Consider the following 24,931-nt stretch of genomic DNA (forward strand, 5'->3'; position numbering starts at 1 on the left):
CTTGGAAAATATTGCCACTTTTTTCTGTAAGAAAAATCTGGCTCTCTCCATATGGTAATTGAAATGACATTTAATCCATATCTTTTATAGGTAAAATTTTATCATCATTAGTACAATAAAGCAAAGCTTCCACTGCACTTTGGTTTTACTTAATCTTAAAGTGAGCATTACTTAAATTAGTCAAAGTACAAAAATTTTCTGGATGAGCACAATAGTAAAAGGTTAAAAAATCAGAGATATATTTTTATAAAGATATATTATTGGATCTTTCATAAAAATTCATACAAATAGGGAAAACAAGAAAAATATCAGAGTATTAGAATTTGTCCTTGAATCTCCTTTTTTAGTTTTCCTTCCAGTTAAACTGATTTCCTCATCTATTTATTTCTGGACTGAAGCCAGAATCAACATTGTCCGTTTTTCTAATCAAATAGTGGAGAAGCAATTACAAAGTCTGAGTCCAGATAGAGGAGCCTGGAAGGCAGAGCAACTGGACCTCGCCTAAGCCGTGTCTCTGACTCATTTCTGACTTTAGGCAAGGTATTGAACTTCTCAGCACTTTGACATAATTATAATAATGCTAGTTTGTTTCATAGGTATGATATTAAAACACAACTCAAGAAACAACTGTTGGCTCTTGAGAACGATGTTGATTAGATAGATGTCCGCTTCTGCGGCTTGGAAAAGAGATTAGAATTACATCTCTTTTCCATTCCTGATACATTTTGAATGAATTAGATGAGAACTTGATGTAAATAAAAAGATTGCAACTTTAAATACAAAATAGAAAACAAAATGGACCATGTTATAATTTTTACCTCAGAAGTAAAAACTCCAGATATGTTGTTCTTTATTTCTGTCTTTTGGAAGTCAAACTTACTTGGCTTTTTAAGGCTTTCATTGAGTATACACTCTTGAGATAAATAACAAAAATACTGTTATATTCCATTACCAGAAAAAAAAGGGGGGAAAAAATAGGGGAAAATAACCCAAAGGGAGTCTCTAATTCTATGTTAATGGGTAATTGTTTAACTGTTTTACATTAATATGAGACACATTAATATGTGTGAGCACTGCTGTCTGAGAATGCCAACTGATTAAATATGCTTCCTTCAATAACTTTTTCTTCTTTTTAATTTCTTCTATCTTGTATCCTTTCATAATAGCTCACTTAAAACATACCATTTTTGAAATTTTACATGCTAGTAATGTATGTTTGTTTGGTGATTGTGTTTTTAAGACTTACATGTTAGCTATAAAACTTTATAGCCCTAAAGTTAATATTTTGCCTTTAATTTTAATTTACTATAATTAATTAACTTAAAAATGTTTATTGGGAAGAAATTAGACTTAACACTTTGAACAATTTGTATCAAATAATACAGTACATCAAAGGACCACCATTTGAAACTATTTCAATTTTACAATAATTTAAAGTTTTGAGACAGCCAAAGCAAAAGCATTGTAAAGTAAATACAACTAATTGTATAATGAAGAGTGAATAATCTGATAGCTTCACCACAAGCCAGATTTGCAAAACAGTAATGGTTACTATAATGAATGATGGAGATGAGAATTTCAAAGCAAGTTTCTTATACCTAAATACTTCTTCAATATTGTAGAATATGGGTGGGGTTACTAATGGAGGCACTAGGGAATTTTAGAGGTCTTAAGATAGTCTCAGGAATTATTCTAAAGATGATAAAAGTAATGTAATGACTGTTAAAATATATATAGCATTTTGAAATGCCTTATTGTTTAAAGATCTGCCAGACTAGGGCTGCCTCCTTTCTCTGGGAAAGATCAGATTTGACTATTTTACTGTCAATGAGTTGGAAATTTCAGGAGACCAATAGAAACCTGCCAAAGCTTTTCATTGGCCCTTTATTTTCTACAAAATCTAATACATTGCAATCTGTATATATGTTAAATAATTTCCCAGTATCTCCCAGAGCACTTTTAACACACACTTTTCCTTGCACAAGAGCCAGATTCAGATACAGATTTAAGAACATAATTTTTTCTATTAAAGTATAGTTAATGGTGCCTTCAAGTGTATAGCAAAGTGGTACGGTTCCCTGTGACTTCCCAAGTGGTTCAGTGATAAAGAATTCACCTGCCAATGCAGGAGGCGCCTGAGGTATGGATTCAATCTCTGGGTCCGAAAGATCGCCTGGAGAAGGAAATGGCAGCCCGCTCCCAATATTCTTGCCTGGGAAATTCCATGGGCAGAGGAGCCTAGCAGGCTACAGTCCATGAGGGCGCAGAGTCGGACACAACTTGGTGACTAAACAGCAACATAGTTCCCTGTGCTATATATTAGGTACTTGCTGTTTACCTATTTTATATGTATTGTGTTGTGTATACGTTAACCCCTAGCTCCTAATGTCCCTGCCCCTTTCCCCATTGGTAACCATAAGTGTTCTATGTCTGTGAGTCTGTTTCTGTTTGGTAAATAAATTCATTTGTGTCATTTTTTTTTAGATTCCACATATAAGTGATATCATATGGTATTTGTTTCTCTCTGCCTGACTTCAGTTCAACTTAATGTGATAATCTCCAGGTTTATCTGTGTTGCTGCAAATGGCATTATTTCATTCATTTTATGGCTGAGTAATATTCCATTATATATACACAGACACTGCATCTCCTTCATTCATCCATCTGTCCATGGACATTTAGGTTGCTTTCTAACTATACTTCAATTTGGGGGGAAAAAATAACAATTTTTAAAGCTCTCTTTTTAACCTAATTTATTCATTTCTGAAATAAAATACTTGATCCCACAAATATATAAGGGAATGTGATGAACCAAACAAAAATATAATACTTTCAACAGATAATATTAAAGTGAGAATGGCAAAAGTTTTCATAACTTAGTTCCTGATTGCTGAATATTTTATATGATAGCTGCTAGAAGTGAATTAAAGTAATGAAGATCTGGTTGCTATTTTATAAGAAAAATGAGATTACTTTTCCTACTGGAAAGAAAAAGGAAAAACCCCAATCAATAATCCATTCACTATATTGATTCTTTTCAGTCAGAAAAACAGTATGACTCACATTCATATGACTCACATTCACAAATGGTAGTACATTTTTAAAGCTTCTAAGTTAATGTGAATCTCCTTAGTAAGTCTGTTTTATTTCTTTAGGCAAATTATTTTCCCTCTCTGAACCTCAAATGTTTCCTCAAATGTTGATGACATTTGACCAGATGATCTCACTTCCTTTAATTATATTTTGACCGTGTGTTCTAGCCTCATGGGATAATACTTTCTACTTCTAAAATCTCTTTTATGTGTTTTAAAAGAACATTTTCTATTTTTTGTCTTTATTTTCTTTTGCTTGCTTATAATAAAACGATTATTCTTGCTTCTTTTTTTTGTATGATTATATGTAGAAGACTATTACACGTTAAGAAACCTCCATTATGTGGAGGGTTTTTTTGGTTTGGTTTGGTTTTACTTTTTGCTACTTAAACTTCATGGTAAATTTTAAAATTAAATAATAAGTGACCATAAGAGTACAAATGAGATTTTTTAAAAATAGCAGCATAACTGTTGTAATTTTGCTCAATAAATATATTTACTACCAACTGAAAATAAGAGTCAAACTAATAATTTATCATGAGATAGCTATGATAATGGCTTTAGCCCCATTGGTGAAGTGCAAGTCACTCAGTCGTGTCCAACTCTTTGGGACTCCATAGACTATACAGTCCATCAAATTCTCCAGGCCAGAATATTGGAGTGGGTAGCCTTCCCCTTCTCCAGGGAATCTTCCCAGTCCAGGGATCGAACCCAGGTCTCCCACATTGCAGGTAGATTCTTTACTAACTGAGCTGCGCATTAAGAGCCAAATTTTTAATATTCTAGGTATTAAGTTTTCCATTTTTTTTTCCTTTGGGGATTTTATAAATCCAAATATCTCTTCTTAAAATAATTCTTTTTTAGCAGTTTTGTGAACTCTGCCATGTGCTTTTTGTCCTGTTGTTGACGTTGCATGCAAAGTGTTTTCTCCTCTCTCTTTCTCCTCCACCTTGTCAATCCCTGTCTTTTCCATTTTTCTTTACTCCTTTCCTAGTGGGGTTTTGTGAGAAAGAAAAAAAAAAATGTATGTGTTCAATCCAACCCAAAGTCCCTAACTCCTTCTTAACACATATTTTCAAAATATACTTAGCTCGTTGTTTTCCCCCTGACAAGGATAAGCACAGGGGAGGAATTATGTCACTGGGAACAGACCAGTTTTATGCCAAGGAAATCACATTTTTCCCCGCTGGGAAAGATGTTCCCTCTTGGGAAACTCTAAACTTATATTGGAGTCACCGCAATTTCAGTTAGATGCTGGGATACAAGTTACCAAGATGTGGCCTTTGCCTTCAAAAACCCTACCCTAAACAGAATCATGGACAAAGGGAAGCAGTTGGAAAGAGACATGTGAAAAGCCAACTAGATGATAATTCCATCACCTGGCACAGTGCCTGGACCATACATAGCACGCAAGCGCACACTGTTCCCTGAGTGAGTGAATGCTTTATTGGTCTGTAAACATAGTGTGAGATCACAGTGGAGGAAGTAATTAATTTTGTCTTGAGAGTTCATCTGGAAAAATTTAGTTTTTATGTTTAACTACATATGGTTTCATGTATGCTAAATTTCTGTTGTCTTTCTTTCCATTTTAATATTTATTTTAATTTCTTCCCCCAAATATTGCCTTGATGAGGCAGCTATGTTATTTTCCCACAGCATGTGAGCCAGTGCTGAGCAGCTAGCTGATGATCAGGTAGCACTTGCTGGCCCCAGGATTCTCTAGGACTGCTTCTGGTTAGTGCTGCTGTCTCCTCTCCTGCCAGGCTGACCTAATGTTCCTTCACAGGAGCCAAAGGCTTCCTACCTGGAGGGCCCATGACCCCGAACCTGTATTCTGCATGGTCTTCCTTTCTATATACATATATGCCTGTTACACAAAGGGACGCAAGATGCACAGAGGTATAGAGGCCCTGCTCCTTGACCTTCTCCAGTGAAGATCATTCTCACTTCTAAAACACGACTATGACTTAGCCGTTCCTAAGTCCTGTGCTTCGTGAAGGAACATTAGGTATTCAGTGACTTGACATCTCTGATCTATCCATTTGTAAGATGCGGATAATAATACTTGCCTTAGAGAATTATTTGAGGATGAAATAAGATGCTTAGAAAATGCATAGCCCAATATTGAAAATGGATAACCAACAAAAACCCATTGTATAGCACATGGAACTCTCCTCAATGTTATGTGCCAACCTGGATAGGAGGGGAGTTTAAGGGAGAATGGATACATGTATATGTGTGGCTGAGTCCCTTCACTGTTCACCTGAAACTATCACAACATTGTTAACTGGCTGTACCCCAATGCCAAATGTTTTTGGTGTTAAAAAATAAATAAAATTAGAAGAAAAAAAAGTCTTTGGATCAAATGCATAGCACAATTCTAGGTATGTAATAAAAATATATATCAGCCAAAAGTAAAATTGTGTGAAGTAAAATTTTATGGTTTATCTAGGAGACTCTTTATTACTCTCTGTAATGTGCAAATTTAACATATTCTAAAAATTTACATTATATATAGTAATGTTTCCCAAGATGCTCATGCATGCTATTTGCCCCTGAATTTAAGTAATGCCCCTCTCGTACTGTAGCTGTTTTTTGTTGTTGTTGTTTTGTATGGCCCCACAAGGATTGAGAACTACCTATTTTGTTAAAATAGACTGGAAAAAATATGTCTATTAAATCCCTAAATCGTTGCTTCCCAAACTTTGCTGACCATTGGAAAAAGCTGCTAAGTCACTTCAGTCATGTCCGACTCTGTGTGACCCCATAGACGGCAGCCCACCAGGCTCCCCCATCCCTGGGATTCTCCAGGTAAGAACACTGGAGTGGGTTGCCATTTCCTTCTCCAATGCATGAAAGTGAAAAGTGAAAGTGAAGTCGCTCAGCCATGTCCGACTCTTAGCGACCCCATGGACTGCAGCCTACAGGCTCCTCCATCCCTGGGATTTTCGAGGCAAGAGTACTGGAGTGGGGTGCCACTGCCTTCTCCTTGGAAAAAGCTGGCAGTCTTTTAAAAATTCTAAGGCCTGACTGCCACCTTTAGACATTAGACTCAATTCCTGGACATGGAAATGTTTTTAAAGCTCATCAAGTGATCCCAATGGGCCCCAAAGTTTAGGACCCACTTTTTTAATTACATAGAAACTCAGAAAGAGATACATGGAAAGGACCTGTGGTCATAGGTTTTATAAGGATAAAAATAGGCTGACAAATAAATAATTCAGTTGATTTCAGTTTTGTTTTTTTTTTTAGCAGCAACCATAGGTATAAAATTTCTTTGAATATTATGCAGATATTTCTGTCCTCTTAGGCTCCTGAGCTTCTAAAATTTATGAGAATTCACAACTGATGACATAGAGAAATTATTTTGAGGATGAGCAAAATTTTTCATCAAGACTCATGACTTCATGATTGATTTTAAGAATAATCTCAAGTGGTAAAATTAATTTTCCTCTACAACTTTAAAGAGAACTTCAGGTTTTATTTTATCTCATTAGCTGCCTACACATTAAAACATTAAGAAAAGCAATTCATATTACTTCCTATTTGTTGTAACTTTTTTTTTCCTTTTTCTCAAAATAAAAACAGGCTTCCCTGTACAAAATGAGTAACTAATCATTTAGCACTTATCACATGCCAGGGTATATGGAAAAATTAATATCAAAATGGCCATAGTCCTACAAAGTAAGAATTATGATGTCCATTTTACAGATCAGGAGCATTTTATAGTAAGCTGTGTGAGGTCACACCACTAGGAACTGACCAGCCAAAATATGGAACCAGGTCTTTGTGCTTAAAGAGTCTGTGCCTTTTCCACACTCCAGAGAACCATAGACCTGCCTCTATATTTGCAAACTGCTTCAATTCTCTACAAGATAACAGTGAGCATCCTTCTGTGGGGGGAAGCCTGGGAAAATCCAAGAGAATTTCCTTGGCAACTCACAGATTAGACTCGACCTAGAGCTGTGTCTGAGCTCCTGGATCACATAGAGTCAAGCCAACACTGGTCTCATAAAAAATTCACAATAAGTTAAATTCTTTTTGTTCCTACAGTTCTTCCAATGGGAAAAATGGCGAAGATGTTTAGTTTCATCCTTGTCACCACTGCTCTGGTAATGGGCAGGGGAAGCTCGGTAAGCTTATTACAAAAACTATTATATTTTTAATTCCTGCTTTGATCTTAATTTTCTCTTGCAAAAAAACTGTAGTAACTTGTCACTGAAAAAACTAAGGAGGAAAACTAAAAAAGATTTGTGGAAGCACCTGCCACATAATAGGCATTATTAAGTGCTTTAAAATTTTTTTAGAGTAAAAAATCAGTATTTACACTGTCTTTTTGATTTACTGAGGTTATTTGGGTGGTTACATGGTATTAAGAATTTAAAAGCTGTTTCAGATTTACCTTGAGCTTTGTAATATTGGACACTGTCCATGTAAACTAAACAGATTATTTGAAAGTAATTGCAATGCACTTGTGCCTCCCTCCATGAATAAAAGTGTGAAAACACTCATTTACTCAAAGTTGTAGGAGAAAGAAAATCCCTAATTTTTTTAAAGATCTTTTTTTTCTTTGATGTGGACCATTTTTAAAGTCTTTATTGAATTTGTTACAATATCACTTCTGTTTTATGTTTTGGCTTTTTTGACCACCAGGCACGTAGGATCTTAGCTTCCCGACCAGGGATCAAACCTGCAACCCCTGGTTTAGAAGGTGAGATCCCAGCCACTGTACTCCAGGGAAGCTCCCCCACTAAGTTTTAAATAAGTTTACTAACACGGTATATATAGTCACATAAAAATTGAACATTCTTGCCCTGTAATCCTTTAGTCACTTTAAATTGTATAGTTCACTGTATTTAACAGTATCACAACCAATCTTCCACTGTTAGAAAGCAAGGCAGAATTCCAGATGCCCTAAAATGACTTTGCTGTTCATTTTTTAGACAGGTGTGACTGAGGGGGCTAAGCAAATAATTGGTTCAAACAGAATGAATCAAAGAGTGGTGAGGTGAAAGTTACAAAAATACAAAATAGCTTCTTTGGTGGTCCAGTGGTTGGGAATCTGCCTGCCAAAACAGGAGACAGGATTTCGATCCCTGATCCAGGAAGATACCACATGCTGAGAAGCAACTAAGCCCGTGTGCCACAGTTACTGAGCCTGTGCTCTAGAGCCCCGGAATCGCCACAACTGAAAGCTGCGTGCCCTAGGGCCGGTGCTCTGCAACAAGAGAAGCCGCAAGGAGAAGCCTTCACGCCACAACTAGAGAGTGGCCCCTGCTTGCCACGACTAAAGAAAGCCTGCAGTCACCAACCGACAAAGACCTAGCACAGCCAGAAATAAAGAAAGAAATGAAAAGTTTTAAGAAAGAGAAATAGTACTAGAGAAACAGCCAGGAGCGAGTCGGCGACTTGGTACTGGAGATTGGAGAGAGGGGGTCTCTATTCTCATTGCCACTCACTTGCTGTAAGACTTTCAGTTTTGAGGTTGAATTTCTGTTTTTACATTATAGTCCATAGTGAAAAAACGCACCTCTTTCTTTTTCTCAGATAGGATATCTACTGTTCAAACTGCCTAACAGAGTGCCCAGAACACAGTAGGTCCTCCAATTTATGGAAGAAATATATATAAGGTGCTTCCCTGGTAGCTCAGCTGGTAAAGAATCTGCCTGCAAAGCAGGAGACCTGGGTTCGATCCCTGGGTTGGGAAGATCCCCTGGAGGATTATGGAAGGAATACATATAAGGTAGCAGATAAAGATAGGAACAGAAAGTTATGTGAATATAAATTGAGAAATATACCTGACTCTAATTAAATGCCTATAAAAGGAAATAATATAAAAGTAGTATAAAGCACTTACATGTTAAGAATCGTAATTTCTCAGCAAACATTTGCATTTATCACAGGAGATCATGACATGAGCTGCAAACAGAGATGTCAAAGTAAAAATGGGAAAGTGGCAAAAATTTGTGTTTTGTCCTTTTTTTTCATGGTCCCCAAGTAACTCTCCCAGTGTTAAATACTTAAGAGCCTTTATTACAGCTTCTTGGTCTCAGTAGCTCTTCCCAGGAGACCCACCTCTGCAACTCCCCTTCCCAACTCACCGCATTTGCTTTATTTCTGGAGGAATCTGCTCAGTCAGATGCCACTTTAGAAAGAAACTGATAAACTCGTTCATGTGCAGCATTCTTGGGTTATTTGCCTTTGTTAAAGAAAGTAGCTGATTCAACTGAAAAACTCAGGCTTCTCCATCCCTTTTTTGAAGTCATTGAGGGAAAAACACTATACAAAGTTAAAGTGACTCCAGTCATATTTCTAGCAACAGGTAAATGGGTAAGATCCTCGGGGACAGGAGGAACTGAAGTAGCATCCTTTATAAAGATGGCCATGTGTCATCAGGTTATAAGCATTCAAATATATTTTTAAACATGTTAATACCAAAAGATCATTCAAAAGCCTCGTTTATTTTAGAAACTGCAACACTAGTCATGCATAAGGCACTTTCCTGTTAAGAAAGCACTCAGGAGAAGACATATTGAGATTGAGAGCAGGGACCTTGAACTGGATGTGAATCCAGACTCTTCTTGCCCACTGAGAATTTTTGAGCAAGTTTACTAAAAGATGAGCTCTTTCCTATCTCATGGAATTGTTATGAGGATCAAATGAAGCAGCGACTCTAAAGCTCTTAGCATGGTCATTTACATTATAGCATTTTTTAGTTCAAAAATTTCTTATTCTGGTAAGCCATAATTTCTTTTTCTTCAAATGCATGGTTTTCGGACCTCTAAACACTTCCTAGTTAGAATACTATTCTGAAATGGGAACTGGGGACAAAATTGAACCATACATTTAGCAACTCATTCCGGGGGCTTATTTTCTGTAAGACGATATGCACATTACTTTGCAGGCTCTGGACAACTGCCTCCAGGAGCAGGCGCGGCTCAGAGCCCAAGTGTACCTGCTGGAGACCCGGGTCAAGCAGCAACAAGTCAAGATCTCGCAGCTTTTGCATGAGAAAGAAGTCCAGCTCCTTGATAAAGGAGAGGAGAATAGTGTCATTGACCTTGGAGGAAAGAGGCAATACGCAGGTCAGAATTTATTTTTATTTTTTTTTCCTTAATTTTTTATTGGGGTATAGTTCATTTACATAATCTAATTTTCTTAAGTGTTTCAATAACTTAACATTGGGGTTTCCCTGGTGGTCCAGTGGTTAAGACTCCACTCTTCCAATGCAAGGGGCATGGGTCCCGTCCCTGGTCAGGGAAATAAAATTCCATATGCTGTGCAGCCTGGCCAAAAAAAATTTTTTAAGCCAAAGCTTATTAAAAATAATAATAATAAAGATTTTTAAATAAAAAATTTATGACACAATGATAAGATAGATAATAAAAAGTGAAAGTCGCTCAGTCGTGTCTGACTCTCCATGGAATTCTCCAGGCCAGAATACTGGAGTGGGTAGCCTTTCCCTTCTCCAGGGGATCTTCCCAACCCAGCGATCGAACCTGGGTCTCCCACATTGCAGGCAGATTTTTTACCGACTGAACTATGAGGGGAGCCCCTAAGATGGATAATAGACATCCTGTGTGACTGTTTGGGGGTATAACAGCTAAAAGAAAATTCCAGAAGTCAGTAGATCTGTATTTAATATTCTTCACAGATGTTGTAAGCATGAAGGAGGAGAAGGAGGAATAAACTATGAAATACAAATCCAATTCAATTTTACTCTATTTTTCAGCATACAGGAAAACTACTGGAGAATCTATCAAGAGCAAAAAAAAAAAACACTCAATAAACAAAATACATAATAAAACATAAATTCTAAGAAAATACATAATATATTTAGCGTAATATATAATGTATAAAATATATAAAAATTTGCTCACACCAAAGGGTATGTTTTTGGTCTCCTTAAATTTAAAAAAAGGTTAAATATTTATGTATATGATCCATAGAAATAAATTTCTTTTTTCTTATTTATAAGTTACTGTATTATTACTAAATCAATTATTTTCTGAATCCTAATTCATCTCATAGTAGGAAACACCTAATTACATACAACCTGGCAATTTTTGAAAACAATGCACAAATCACATGATTTTTATACAACATATAGTTAAATGTATTTTTTAAGCTTTTGGGTGTGATTGAATTATGTGCCTTTATTAAAAGATTAGTCTACCAAATTCACACTTATTGTTGACAATCAAAACAGCCTTTTAGCATCATCTGTTCGGCCAACATGACCACTAGTTTAACCATGGCCCCTTGTGCAGGAGCCCCCAGTATTTACGAGACAGTATCTCAAAAGGCAGTATGTGTAGCGTTTAAAGTAGAGACTCCAAAGCCTGGGTTCAAAATCCAGTTGCACATGTTGCTAGAAGTGGCCTTTGAGCAAATTACTTGACCTCTTTGTGCCTCTAATTCCTCATCTGTAAAATGGGAGTGATAAGGATACCTATTTCTTTGGTGTAAAGATCAAATAAGTTAATAGATCTAATGAAATGCTTACAAAAGCATTTCTCATTTGGCTCAATGAATGCCAGCTCTCTACCTACATTATTATATCTTCTCTCCCTTACTTTCAGAGGAGAGAGCCCACCAATCCTCCGCACAGCAATATTGCAACTTCCTCTCTCTCCTCTAAATCTCATCTTATGTTGCCTGGGGCTGAGGATGGCATTCCTGGCATTTCCCAGCATGCTCTGTGGCATGTGGCTGAGCTCAGGCTGGCCTTCCTTCGAGTTTAGAATGTGGGGGTACTTAGTGCCTTTGGTTCTCAGTCACCATTCTGGGACAAAAGGAAAAAGTTCATTTGGCAGGCTGGCACGTCCCTTTGTGAAGCTTCAACAGTCGTGCTTCCAGCACGGTTTGCTTTATGCTTGAGCAGAGCGTATTCACCTCACCCAGTTTAACACACTGTTTGTCAAACAGAGGGCAGGAAGCCTTGGCCTCACTCTAGCATTATGTAAGTATCCAAAAATTCTTTTTTAAACTCCCGTGAGCACAGATCTCTCTAACCCTCTACCCCTCTTCTGTCTATTCTCTGGGGTGGTTGAAATCGTAGTTTGAAATATCTAGTTAATATTTTAAACCCTCTATTGCTTGAACTTTCTATCAGAGTAAAAGTCACATTTTCCCAAAGCAGGCTCCTTAATCTATTTGCTGTAAGAAATTGAGCTAGTGGCATTTTTTTTTTCTTTGTTTGGGTTTTGTTTTTGTTTTTTTCAGTGGAAATCTTTCCTCTGAATCTTAAGTTCTGTTTGGCATTTTCCTCTGGGAAGATCAAAAAATTTTTAAAAACTTAAATTCAGAGTTGGCATAAAATAAGAACAAATAGAAAATGTTGGCTGAAAACTCCATATTCACAGAATTTTCCAGAGACAAATGTTATAGCTAATTATTCCCATATTTGCTTGGGAAATAGTCTGAACCTTGTGAGTCTTTACTATTCAGCTGTTTGGTAGGTGGTTAAATGTAAGCAAAGAGCTGTTTTCCTAACAAGCTTATACAGAGTGAAGTAAGAAAGAGAAAAATAAATATTGCATATTAACACATACATATGGAATCTAGAATAATGGTACTGATTAACCTATTTGCAGGGCAGGAATAGAGATACAGACATGGAGAAAAGACTTGTGGACCCAGCAGGGGGAAGAGAGGGTGGGACTAATTGAGAGAGAAGCATTGATATGTACACTGCTGCTGCCACTGCTGCTGCTAAGTCGCTTCAGTCATGTCCGACTCTGTGCAACCCCATAGACAGCAGCCCACCAGGCTCCCCCGTCCCTGGGATTCTCCAGGCAAGAACACTGGAGTGGGTTGCCATTTCCTTCTCCAATGCAGGAAAGTGAAAAGTGAAAGTGAAGTCGCTCAGTCTTGTCTGACTCTTCATGATCCCATGGACTGCAGCCTACCAGGCTCCTCTGTCTCTGGGATTTTCCAGGCAAGAGTACTGGAGTGGGGTGCCATTGTCTTCTCCAGATACATACCCTACCATGTGTAAAATAGCCAGTGGGAGGCCACTATAGCGCACAGGGTGCTCTGTGACAACCTGGGGGTGTGGGGCGGGCTAGAAGGGACGCTCAAGAGGGAAGGGATGCATGTGTACTTACGGTTGGATCACCTTGTTGTACAGCAGAAACCAACACAACATTGTAAAGCAATTATCCTCCAATTTAAAAAAAAAGTAAGTGGAAAAAAAAAATCTGCTTACTCTAATGAAAAATGCTGTGCAATGTACTTGACCACAAGATGTAAGCTTTTGAACAACCTTGAACTAATTTTAGATAATCATTTTCACATTGTTTTTCTTCTTGTTTAACTGCAAAACAGGATTAAAAAAAAAATAATCCAGGATGTGGAAAAGAACACAGGGGCTTCTGAATCTCAAAAATAAATACATGATTAAGGCCTAACTCATTAGAAAAATGGACATCTCACCAAAGCAGTAGTAAATGATGGGTCTCAACCTGATGAGGGTTTTAGAAAGTGACTAAGGTTCTTTATTTTTGTTTCTCCTCTGATTCCTATTGCCTGTTCAATCTATTTAATGTGGGATATATTTTATTTGTAACAAAATTATAGACAATTTGGCATCAGAACAATGAAAATGAAGAAAGAACTTAATATGCTAAAAGAATGAAATTGTCAATCAGGGAAAGAAAATTTTCATTAGGTACAATTAAACATAAAACATTATATTAATTTCTGGTATATAATATAATGATATGATGTTTGTATATATTGTGAAATGATCACTACACTAAGTCCAGTTAACATCCATCACCATTTATAGTTACAGAATTGTAGAAAATACATTTTTTTAAAAAGGAGGAAACGAACAAAATAATAAGGGTAAAATTTGAAAGTTCGTGATGTTAAATTATAGTATTTTTTATTAAAGAAATACCCAATTGTGATTGGGTATCCTTGAAACTATCTCTTTACAGTGGCCATCAATTCAGCTACCCTAAAGCAGAGCTGCCTGGGCATCTAAACAATAGCGAGTTCGTGTCTGCCATATGGGCTTCCACGGTGGCTCAGTGGTAAAGAATCCACCTGCAATGCAGGAGGATTGTGGGAAACAATCCATTTGCAATGCAGACGCCAAGTTGATCCCTGGGTTGGGAAGATCCCCTGGAAGAGGGCACCGAAACCCACTCCAGTATTCTTGCCTGGGAGAATCCCATGGACAGGGGAGCCTGGTGGGCAACAGTTCATAGTATCCCACAGAGCTGGAGTTGACTGAAGTGATCTAGTACACACATATCAGCCGTATTCTCTAATTCAGCCCAGATCAGCCTAGATGAGACCAATGATTATTAATTTATCCCACCTTCACATGATTTACAGAGAAGGCAATGGCAACCCACTCCAGTACTCTTGCCTGGAAAATCCCATGGACGGAGGAGCCTGGTAGGCTGCAGTCCATGGGGTCTCAAAGAGTCGGACACAACTGAGCGACTTCACTTTCACTTTTCACTTCCCTGCATTGGAGAAGGAAATGGCAACCCACTCCAGTGTTCTTGCCTGGAGAATCCCAGGGACGGGGGAGTCTGGTGGAATGCTGTCTATGGGGTCACACAGAGTCGGACACGACTGAATCAACTTAGCAGCAGCAGCAGCACATGATTTAAGAAACAGATATTATTTTTTGGTGACAAATTGGTGGCTTCAGTGGTCAAAGAAATATCAGCGCAGAGAAGACCGCAGGGATGAAATAATAGAAACTTGCAGTTTTTAGCAAAAACATCTAAGAATGCATGGACTCTTCGAAATTTCAGTGGGTGAGTAAAAACTCTGGTGAGACTGGGAGGTTATAAGAATCTAACAAGATTACTATTTTGAGTTCATTTCCAGATGTTCAGAATGATTTATAATGCTGTAAATCAAGATAATCTGTATTAAATTGTTTGGTATTATATTTCTACTTTCATTTTAGTGCCATGAGAGAAAAAAGTTCTGTACTGTTTGATAAAATGTTTCACTTAAATATACTGTAATTAACTAAAACATAATTTCAGACTCTTCTAAAAAAATCAGAAATGAGAAACCATATACCTATTTCACCATTTTATTTTTTTCATGATCATATCAAGAAGTCAGATGATAATTATACCATCTAGAAAAAAAGAACTTCCTAGTAGCCACTGGAAGATGTACAAGATGCAGTTTTAAACAGCTGATTATCTACATCATGTATTTATCTGTCTCCATTAGTATTGAGTAATCTCATTCAGAGGCTCCCTTTAAAAAAAAAAAAAAGACACATGACAAATATTACATTACTTTGTTTTCCAAACAGATTGTTCAGAGATTTTCAATGACGGGTACAAGCAGAGTGGATTTTATAAAATCAAACCTCTCCAGAGCCCAGCAGAATTCTCTGTCTATTGTGACATGTCTGATGGAGGAGGATGGACTGTAATTCAGAGACGATCTGATGGCAGTGAAAACTTTAACAGGTGTGCTAATTATGATATAAGGATTTATTTGGAGTAGGAAATATGAGGTTTACCAAAGTTAAGCCTCTTTATTATACCTGAAGTGTATTAGAACTTCATTCTTTCTAAATAGAAGTACATTAGCTAATCAAGAAGATATTGTGGGTAGGGGTAAAAGTGTGCACCTTGCGTACTGCAAAGGTCTGTTTGGATTTTGCTAAAGTCAGCTTTCACTTTCATTTTTTTAGAGACTGGAGTGACTATGAAAATGGCTTTGGAAATTTTGTCCAAAAAAATGGTGAATATTGGTTGGGTAATAGAAATCTTCACTTACTGACCACACAAGGTAAGGTTTACCTCATACCAAATTCACTGGAAATACAAAAAGGGAACACAACTGTTTTTCTCTAAATCCTAGAACAAATTCAGTAACTACTATGATTTGCAGATGGCCAATAATCCCTTTTGGGAAATAATCTCCTTTGTAAAAGGTGGCTGCTTAGACCTAGGTTGTGGGAGAGATATTTCTCACATACATTTTTTCTGTTTCTGGGAAGGAAATCTACTGTCGTAATCATTCTTTTAAATGACTTGTGTGACTCAAAACATATATATTGTATGCATAACAAGCCACTTATGAATTTAGTGACTTAAAACAACAACTCTTTATTATTTCTCACAAATATACAGGGCAGCTGGGTGGTTTTGCTCCTTAGGGCTGGGCTCTGCTGATCTCGCTGGGCTTGCTCATGAGCTGGTGACCAGCTTCCTCATCAGTGGGAGGCTGGCTGTCCAGCTCACTCCACATGGTCCGTCATCTTCCAGCTGGCTAGCCTGGACTTGTTCTTGAAGCAGAAGCAGAGTTCTAAGAAAGAGAATGAAAGCACATAACTAACTTGAGACCTAGACTCAGTAATGGCACACAGTCACTTACACTGCCTTCTGTTTTGGTGAAAGCAAGTCACAGGACCAGCTCAGATGTAAGGAGAAAGGAAATAGGCTTAATGGGAGGACTTAAAGTCCCATTGCAAAGGGAAAGGTGAAGAATTGAGGAATTATGGCTGTTTTTGGAATCAAATACCAAAGAATATAAATGTTCTTATTCCCATCCCCTTGCAAATCTTAAGTTGAAAAACTTGCAAGATACAACAAAACTGGAAGAGATTTCAACCTACCACCTAGATTTTACATTAACATTTTAATCCTGTAACTTTTCATCTATCCATCCATCGATCCATTTCTTTGACATTTCCAAGTATATTGCAGACATCTGTATCATTCCCTCTATCTGCTTTTGCATGGATGTCTTTCACTGGAGTTTGACATTTGTTTAAAGGATCACTAGCTTAATATTTTCCAAGTTTCCCTTTTCCATGTTCTTTTGCTCCAGTCCTTTATCTTCCTTACCTCACTTTCTACCTGAGATTGTAGTCAGTTCCACTCAAATCTGATTCTTAATGTTTCATAAAAGACAATTGTATTGCTCAAGAAAGCATGTTAAATCACACTGGCAAGGCACTAATTGTAAGAGCAAGGTTTATTCATTCCAAACAAGTTAAGGAAAGTGATTTGTGTGTCTATATTCATAATAGTATTATAGAGATCTTGGAAACACCCCAGGATAGTAACTTAAGAGAGGATGGATAATCTTAGAAATCTTAAGCTTTCTTTGTACATTCTTCTTATGATCAGTGTTCTCTAAATTTCAAAGTATTTATTATCCTACTTGTGTTTTATGATAGATATATAACATTTATCATACCAATTCCTGTTTCTTTTACATATTAATATGCATCTGGTTTTTCATTGAAACTATGAAAACCCCAAGAAGTAACCCTTGGATCCTTCTAAACATACAGAATTTAAACTTATTAATTAATAATAGTGAAGGACAGGGAAGCCTGGTATGCTGCAGTCCATGGGGTGGCAAAGAGTCAGACATGACTGAGCAACTAAGCAACAACAAATATTATTAATTAACTATTTTAAAAATAAATATTATTTTTCAAATTATTATTAAGTATTTATTTGTCCAGATGCACTTTGGCAACATATCTGCTTCACATTTTCATTGGTATTTCAGGCTGGCTACTCTCATGGTGGCAAAAATGTATTTATCAGTTCCAGGGATCACAACTGCATAGAACATCATCCCAAGGAAAAAGAGTGACTTTCTCCCTACATTTCTTTTCTTTCCTTTTTATTTAAAAACAAAAAAATATTGTGGCTGTACCACAATATCCCCCATGTGCGGCATGAGGGATCTTAGTTCCCAGACCAGGGATAGAACTCATGCCCTGTGCAGTGAAAGCACAGAATCTTAACCACTAGACTGCCAGAGAAGTCCCCCTGCATTTCTTAATTATGAGAACATTTAAAGCTAAGGAGTTGCCTCTTTAAAATAACTTTATCCCCATTATATAAATTTTGGCTGGAAGTGTTTGCAGTAAAGCTAATTTAGAAATGATCCAAAATTGAATTTTTATTTACTCATGAACTAAAGAGATATTTAGATGGTTACCTAAAAGTCTAAACCTCTTCTATAATGCAAAGTACTTTTTAGGAGCATTGATTTAGCCTTTATTTCTGCTCTAGTCCACTTCACAGTCTTAGCTCACATAACATTTACTACCTTTTGATCAGATTAAAGCGGCCTCTTCCTTGAAATCCCACTTTAGAGAGCTCCATGAGCCAAGGAATCTGTGGGGCCAGAGAGTCTCCTAGACTCACTCTGGCGATATAGAGTCCAGCATTCTCTACTGAAGAAGCCTTGACTTTGTCTCCAGGACCTATTCATGCCTCTTCTTCATCTGTCCCCCTGTAGGAAAATTGTACATCTGATGTGTGCACCCCTAAGTCTGAGGAGAAGTAAAGAAACAGCTTTTATTTTGGATGTCAACAGAGCTTGGTGTGCAGTCTGGAATGTCCATAAGTGTGGGCAAGGCCCTTTGCTCTGTGTGATGGAGACTGGCGTGGGACAAGAGAGCAGGCTGACCATGGGCCAGGTCTGCATGACCTGCTGCTGTGTTCCAGCTTAGAACTAGGAAGAGGCTAAGACTCTGAATTCAGACCTGATCTTACTAGTCATTGTGAAATTTTATTTATCAAAGTAGAAGGATTGAATACAAATATATTATCTGACTGTCAGTTTGATTTATAACTTTGTATGTTTCTAACAATAGTTCTGTTTCTGAAAGAGTAGTCTTTGTTATTTGCAAATGATGAGACAATGAAGAAAAGCTGATTACTTGATGGTATCAACTATTTCAGTCATTATTTAATGTTGAAGATCAACATCCTTACCAAAAGTAAGAAAAAAAAGTCAACTTTTAAACTTCACAAAACTTCTGTTTATTCACTGTTAGATTTCTTAATCTATGTACTGAAAAATGACTTGCTTTCTGTTCTTCTTTGCCAAGTGAACTACACTGGCTCTTATCTATAATAGATCTAGTAGAAATGTTCTACCTTTAATATTACATTCCTAACTTTTTCCAAGTAAAATACACAATAAAACATGCATATTGTAAATACAATGGAGTCACTGTTTATTCTTTGAAAGCTGCCTCATGGTAGAAGGAAATGGTCTAAGTAAAATAGAGCCACAAACTGTTTTTAAGCCTCAGTAAGGAATGATGCTAAAGCTGAAACTCCAGTACTTTGGCCACCTCATGCAAAGAGTTGACTCATTGGAAAAGACTCTAATGCTGGGAGGGATTGGGGGCAGGAGGAGAAGGGGACGACAGAGGATGAGATCGCTGGATGGCATCACTGACTCGATGGACATGAGTCTGAGTGAACTCCGGGTGTTGGTGATGGACAGGGAGGCCTGGCGTGCTGCGATTCATGGGGTCGCAAAGAGTCAGACACGACTGAGCGACTGAACTGAACTGAACTGAACTGAAGTAAATGTCATCTCATACATTAAAAAAAAAAAAAAAAAAAACCTACAATTTCTGTTTTTTCCCTTTCCTAGGAGATTACACATTAAAAATCGACCTTGCAGATTTTGAGAAAAATAGCCGTTATGCTCAATATAAAAATTTCAAAGTTGGAGATGAAAAGGTACTAACATTTTCAAATACATATCACCACAAATTAATGTGTAAAACATACAATATAAAACCCAAAGTCAGGGGAAACAAAAATCTGTGATAGAGCCTGATCTTTTATTTATTACATAAGCCTGTTTTTAAAATAGTAATAGAGAAACCCAGGCGGGTTACACTCCATGGGGTCACAAGGAGTCAGACACTACTGAGTGACTGAACACACACGTACACATACACAAAATAGTAACAACTGATCATGGAAATCGCCTCTTTTTCTTTAGAATTCCTATGATTTACATATTGGGGAATATTCTGGAACCGCTGGAGACTCCCTTACTGGAAATTTTCATCCTGAAGTGCAATGGTGGGCCAGTCACCAAAGAATGAAATTCAGCACGTGGGACAGAGACAACGACAACTACGAAGGGAACTGTGCGAAAGAGGATCAGTCTGGCTGGTGGTTTAACAGGTTTGATGTTTCTTAAACACAGTTGCAATTGCATTGATGATATCTGACTGCTGCTGCTGCTGCTAAGTCGCTTCAGTCATGTCCGACTCTATGCAGCCCCATAGACGGCACCTCACCAGGCTCCCCCGTCCCTGGGATTCTCCAGGCAAGAACACTGGAGTGGGTTGCCATTTCCTTCTCCAATGCATGAAAGTGAAAAGTGAAAGTGAAGTTGCTCAGTCGTGTCCAACTCTTAGCAACCCCATGGACTGCAGCCTACCAAGCTCCTCCGTCCATGAGACTTTCCAGGCAAGACTACTGGAGTGGGTTGCCATTGCCTTCTCCAGATATCTGACAGGTGGGCATTAATTATAACGTATGCAGGAGTGTTGGTCTGCTTTGTAATACTGGTATTATTAAGTAATCATCCTTATTAGAATCTTTCAGTAATGAAGTAGCTTTAAGGATTTGTTCACTGTGTACCTTAGTCAAGCTTGAAAGATACGTCATAGAGAAAAATCAAACTACTGCTTTCATAAAGATTGTTTGCAAATGGAGTTACGGGTGAGTTATCATAAATAGTGGGTCACAAATTGACGCAAAGAAATACAGAGCATTTTCGACATTCTAATAACCAGGTAGCTCTTCACCTTCTCCTAGCATGTTATTATAAATTTTTCTGTGTAATACTGTTTACATTTACTGTGACTTTTTTAAAATCATTCAACCCAAGCTCCTCTCAATGCATAAATTTCCTCTAACATTCCTGAAACCTAATTCTATCTTCTGGTTGAATACTCCAATGTTCCTTTATCAGCAAATTCATTCCATTTTTGATTGTACTAAATCAGTTTTTCTTTTTTTAATCTTTTTTTGTGTATTGAAAATTTTATGGGGGTGCTGCACTGTGGGGCCTGTAGGATCTTAGTTCCCTGACCAGGGACTGAGCCCAGGCCCCCAGCACTGGAAGCACAGAGTTTTAACCACTGAACCACCAGGGAAGTCCGCTATGTCAGCTTTTCTTCATTTTCTTGTATTAACCTGAAATCTTGCTTCTTATTACTTTGTCAGTTTTTTTCCTCAGTAGTTACAGAGTAACTGTATTCTTTTTCAACATAACTCTTCGGGTCTGGGTAAGAAAATATTTACTGTGCTCCTCGACGTTTTCTCTTCTTTAACTATTCATTAATGTTTCATTCCTTTAACTATTCTTCACCCAGGATGATTTCCAGACAGTACCTCTTGTTGTCATCACAAAGTTAAGGCAGGAATGGAAAAATTCAGTCATCCTTTAAAATAACCTGATAAGCCCACTATGTCTACAAAGCAGTTGTGTTCAACAGTTACGCCATACATGGGCTTTTTTTTTTTTTTCTTTAGTACATGGCCTTTGAACATCTCCTTTTGTCTTTAGAAGACAAAATATCTGGACACTTAAACATTCCATTACAGAATCCTTCGTGAGTATGTCTGGAGTGCTGAGTTTTCCGTGTAATTGAGGACTAATCATTTAAATTCCACAATCTAAATTTTAACATTTTTTCATTACGTAAATACTTTTTAAGTATTTACATAAAGAATCCTCCATCTTTTTAAGTGGAGGTATACCAGACATAGATCTATTTTCCATAAAATCATGAGAATCCTCCTTATGAACATCTTGAGTTATTATGATGTGCTGATTTTAGAGTCATAAATTCTATGGAGGTAGAGTTAGCTGTATATAGTGTGGAATATCAAATTGAATATATAAACACTATTTTATCTGGATTTTGCTTTTTTCAAAGTTTGAGTCCATTTAAATTTTGGTCATTTGTAAAGGAAGTGGAACATACACAGCAGTGAGAGGGGAGAGAAAACCAAAGTTATCTTTCCTACTTAACAGATCAAACAAAGGTGGTGACGATCTTTTTCCCTTATGGTTTTCTCGTTCTCTTTAAAACTGTATTTATCACCTTCTCTTTATCCTCCTTTTTCTTCCCCTTTCCCTCTAAGTTAGCATTATGTAAGAGTTATCAACATTATGTAAAACTTGTCTATAATTCACAAAGTCTCAAGCACCCCTTAATGTAACAGAATTCCATACATGGAAATAACAACCACATTGGTTAATATTAGCAGATCAAAACCAAGTACCCACCCAATTAAATGATAAGTGGCACACAGTTCAACGTGGAATAATAAATGATTTACTTGACTTTAAAGATAGGAGTTCAGGGAAGACAAAGAAAGGCAATTCAGTTGCTGGAGCCACCCAAGGAAGCTCCATTATCCTTGGAGTCAAATGAGATCGTGCAGGTGGAAAGTCAGAAAAGCTGAAGAGAAAGCCAACTGTTCCAGCAGCTCAGTGCTACTTCTTCCATGCCTGCCTCTGCTATGGTTTAACTCCATCATCCTCTTCCTCCTTATTCTTGTTTTGTTCTTATTTTTCTCCTGTCCCATAGTTCTTCCAATTTACATAAACTCTTGGCATTTCTAAGTTTTACCCACCTACTAGGCATTCCTTCTCATCATAGCAAACCAATCACTGAGCGTTGCGTTGATGTCTTCTCTTCTTTACCAATGTAGCATCTCATGTGTGTGCACAAGGCTACTTCTTCACCAAGGGAGCCCCAACCATCTCCCAACCTAGCCTCAAGTCCAGGCTGTTCTAGAACCTGAAAGATGCTGGGAAAAAGTGGTCTTAGAATTGCTAAGGTTTGCTATGTTGACCAGAGTCAGCTTCCTAACAGGATTCAAATCACAGACTAAATAGAAAAATATTAATATATATAGTAGATATCTCTAGGAAGATAGAATATGTCAAAATATGTATTTGGGAGGCTCAGTCTAGAGTATTTTCTCTTTTGCCATTACTTTCCATGCAGTTTTAAAAACATAACAGGCTCTTAACACTTGAAGATTTAGCATACATGGTTTTGATTAGTTACATCAATTTAAATTAGGAGGACTGTGGGGACAATTAGCAGGAAAGAATTATGAGGGCTGGTAAGTGAGGCTAGTCAACCACTCAACATTGACGGGTAAATTACATGCTTACTTTGACTCAGTAATTCAGGCACTTTCCATAGATTTTTAGAACTATTCTTTTGCATGTTCCTCTATGTCCCAGTGTCTGAAATCTTTTCATTGGTTGTAGCAATAAAGAAATATATAGTAACTAATTTAATAACAGTACCCAGAAAATTATCGCCTACTCTTCGTTTAGCCATATTAGGAGCAAAATGTACAGATCCCAAAGAGGAAGGGGGACATTTTAAGATTTATGATAACCTAACCAGTGTATCTCGGTTGGAACAATATAGGTAAAAATAATAAACTCCGCAATTAAGACAGATGATCATTAGTTGATACTGGAAAACTTTAAATCATGGTTTGGGTTTTGTTTCTTTACCCCTTTGAGGTTAAAATAATTGATATACTGGTGACTCAAGAGGGAGGAAGGGAATTGAAATTATGAAAGCTAAGTCTTGGCAGCAGATGGATGAACATTTTAAGTGTAAATTATACAGGGAAGCTGGCAAATGGAGCAGCGCACCACACCCATACCACTCTGGCTAAGGCTCAGGCTTACCAGGTCATGCTTTTGTTTGCTTGTTTTTCTTTCTTCCTTCCTTCCTGCCTCTCTCTCTCCCTCTCTCATTTCCTTCCTTTCTTTCTCATTTAAAGTCTGTTAAGAACAGAGCTGCTTTTTTTTTAATCAGTATAAGTGGGGCTTCCATAGTGGTCCAGAGGCTAAGACTTCGCACTCCCAATGCAGGGGGCCCTGGCTTTGGTCTCTGGTCAGGGAACTAGATCCCACATGCTGCAAGAGTGGGGTTTTGCATTGCTGCAATGAAAATCAAAGATTCTGCATGTTGAAACTAAGATCAGGTGCAGCCAGATATAAATAAATAAATACTCTATAAGTGGCCTGGGTTTTATCCTGAGAGTTGTTATGGTACTAAAACCCACCAGTTTAAAATACTCATGTTGTAGAAATCTCTTGGCTTTTGGAAACTGCTAAATATTCTCTTATCCAAAAACAGCACAGGAAATTCCCTGGCAGTCCAATGGTTAGGCCTCTGTGCAATCACTCCCAAGGGCATGGGTTCAGTCCCTGGTTGGGGAATTAAAATCCCATAAGCCACAAGGGATAGCCCCCCCTCAAAAAAAGAAAAAATGGCAGAATTCATAGTTAAAATATTTTCAGCCATTTGATCACAGAATAAGGGTTTCAAAGGATATTTTTCTAGTCTGATTTTTTCATGTTTATTTTTCCTCCCACTAGGTGTCACTCTGCAAACCTGAATGGCTTCTACCACAAGGGTCCCTACACCGCTAAAACGGACAATGGGATTGTCTGGCACACCTGGCATGGATGGTGGTATTCCTTGAAATCTGTGGTTATGAAAATTAGGCCAAATGATTTCATTCCAAATATTGTTTAATTGTCCCTGCTGGAGTTTCAGTTCTGCAGTTTATCTTGGTTTAAGTGATTTGAAAAATGTAGCAAATCTGAATATTCACATGTATGATGATGGCAATTGTTATGTGCACTACTTTTCATTCTCACTTTTCTTACTTCAGGTACTTTCCATACAGCAAATATGTGATACTTACCAAATAAATGTAGATTATATTAATATCTATTGAATTGCTGTGTGCAAAGGGCTCTGATAAGAGATGATGAGCAAAATATAAAATCATACAGTATATACATGACTTGGGAGACAACATAGCATAGATATATAATAAATTACATATGAATACAGTTTAAAAAATACATGAAAAAAGTTTAGGAAATGATGGATGGCCAAATCAGCTGCCTGGATGGTAAATATTATGAGTTAGCAATGAACTCAGGTGTCTGACTGCACATTAGAACCTTAAAATACAACCCAGGATCTTAATCACTAT

At 37.3% G+C, this 24,931-nt stretch overlaps 1 protein-coding gene across 4 annotated transcripts in view; it reads left to right on the forward strand.

Moving 5' to 3' along the window:
• FGL1 (fibrinogen like 1) overlaps positions 1 to 24,657 on the forward strand; it is a 53,656-nt gene extending 28,999 nt beyond the window's left edge. Inside the window, exons 1-8 of one of the 4 annotated variants that reach the window (XM_086380656.1) lie at positions 457 to 540; positions 7,146 to 7,225; positions 9,997 to 10,177; positions 15,394 to 15,553; positions 15,781 to 15,878; positions 19,509 to 19,597; positions 19,866 to 20,053; positions 24,303 to 24,657. In XM_086380656.1, the coding sequence (XP_086236782.1) occupies positions 7,154 to 7,225; positions 9,997 to 10,177; positions 15,394 to 15,553; positions 15,781 to 15,878; positions 19,509 to 19,597; positions 19,866 to 20,053; positions 24,303 to 24,462 (948 nt within the window). In that variant the 5' untranslated portion in view covers positions 457 to 540; positions 7,146 to 7,153 and the 3' untranslated portion in view covers positions 24,463 to 24,657. Of the gene's footprint in view, positions 1 to 456; positions 541 to 7,145; positions 7,226 to 9,996; positions 10,178 to 15,393; positions 15,554 to 15,780; positions 15,879 to 18,356; positions 19,069 to 19,508; positions 19,598 to 19,865; positions 20,054 to 24,302 lie in introns of those variants that run through there. The other 3 variants (XM_086380657.1, XM_086380658.1, XM_086380660.1) reach the window with 3 other exon arrangements.
• The last annotated feature ends 274 nt before the right edge of the window (positions 24,658 to 24,931 follow it).

Source organism: Bos grunniens, chromosome 27, assembly GCF_055505025.1.
Source record: "Bos grunniens cultivar Pamir isolate PY7600 chromosome 27, Bosgru_T2T1.0, whole genome shotgun sequence".
NCBI lineage: Eukaryota > Metazoa > Chordata > Mammalia > Artiodactyla > Bovidae > Bos > Bos grunniens.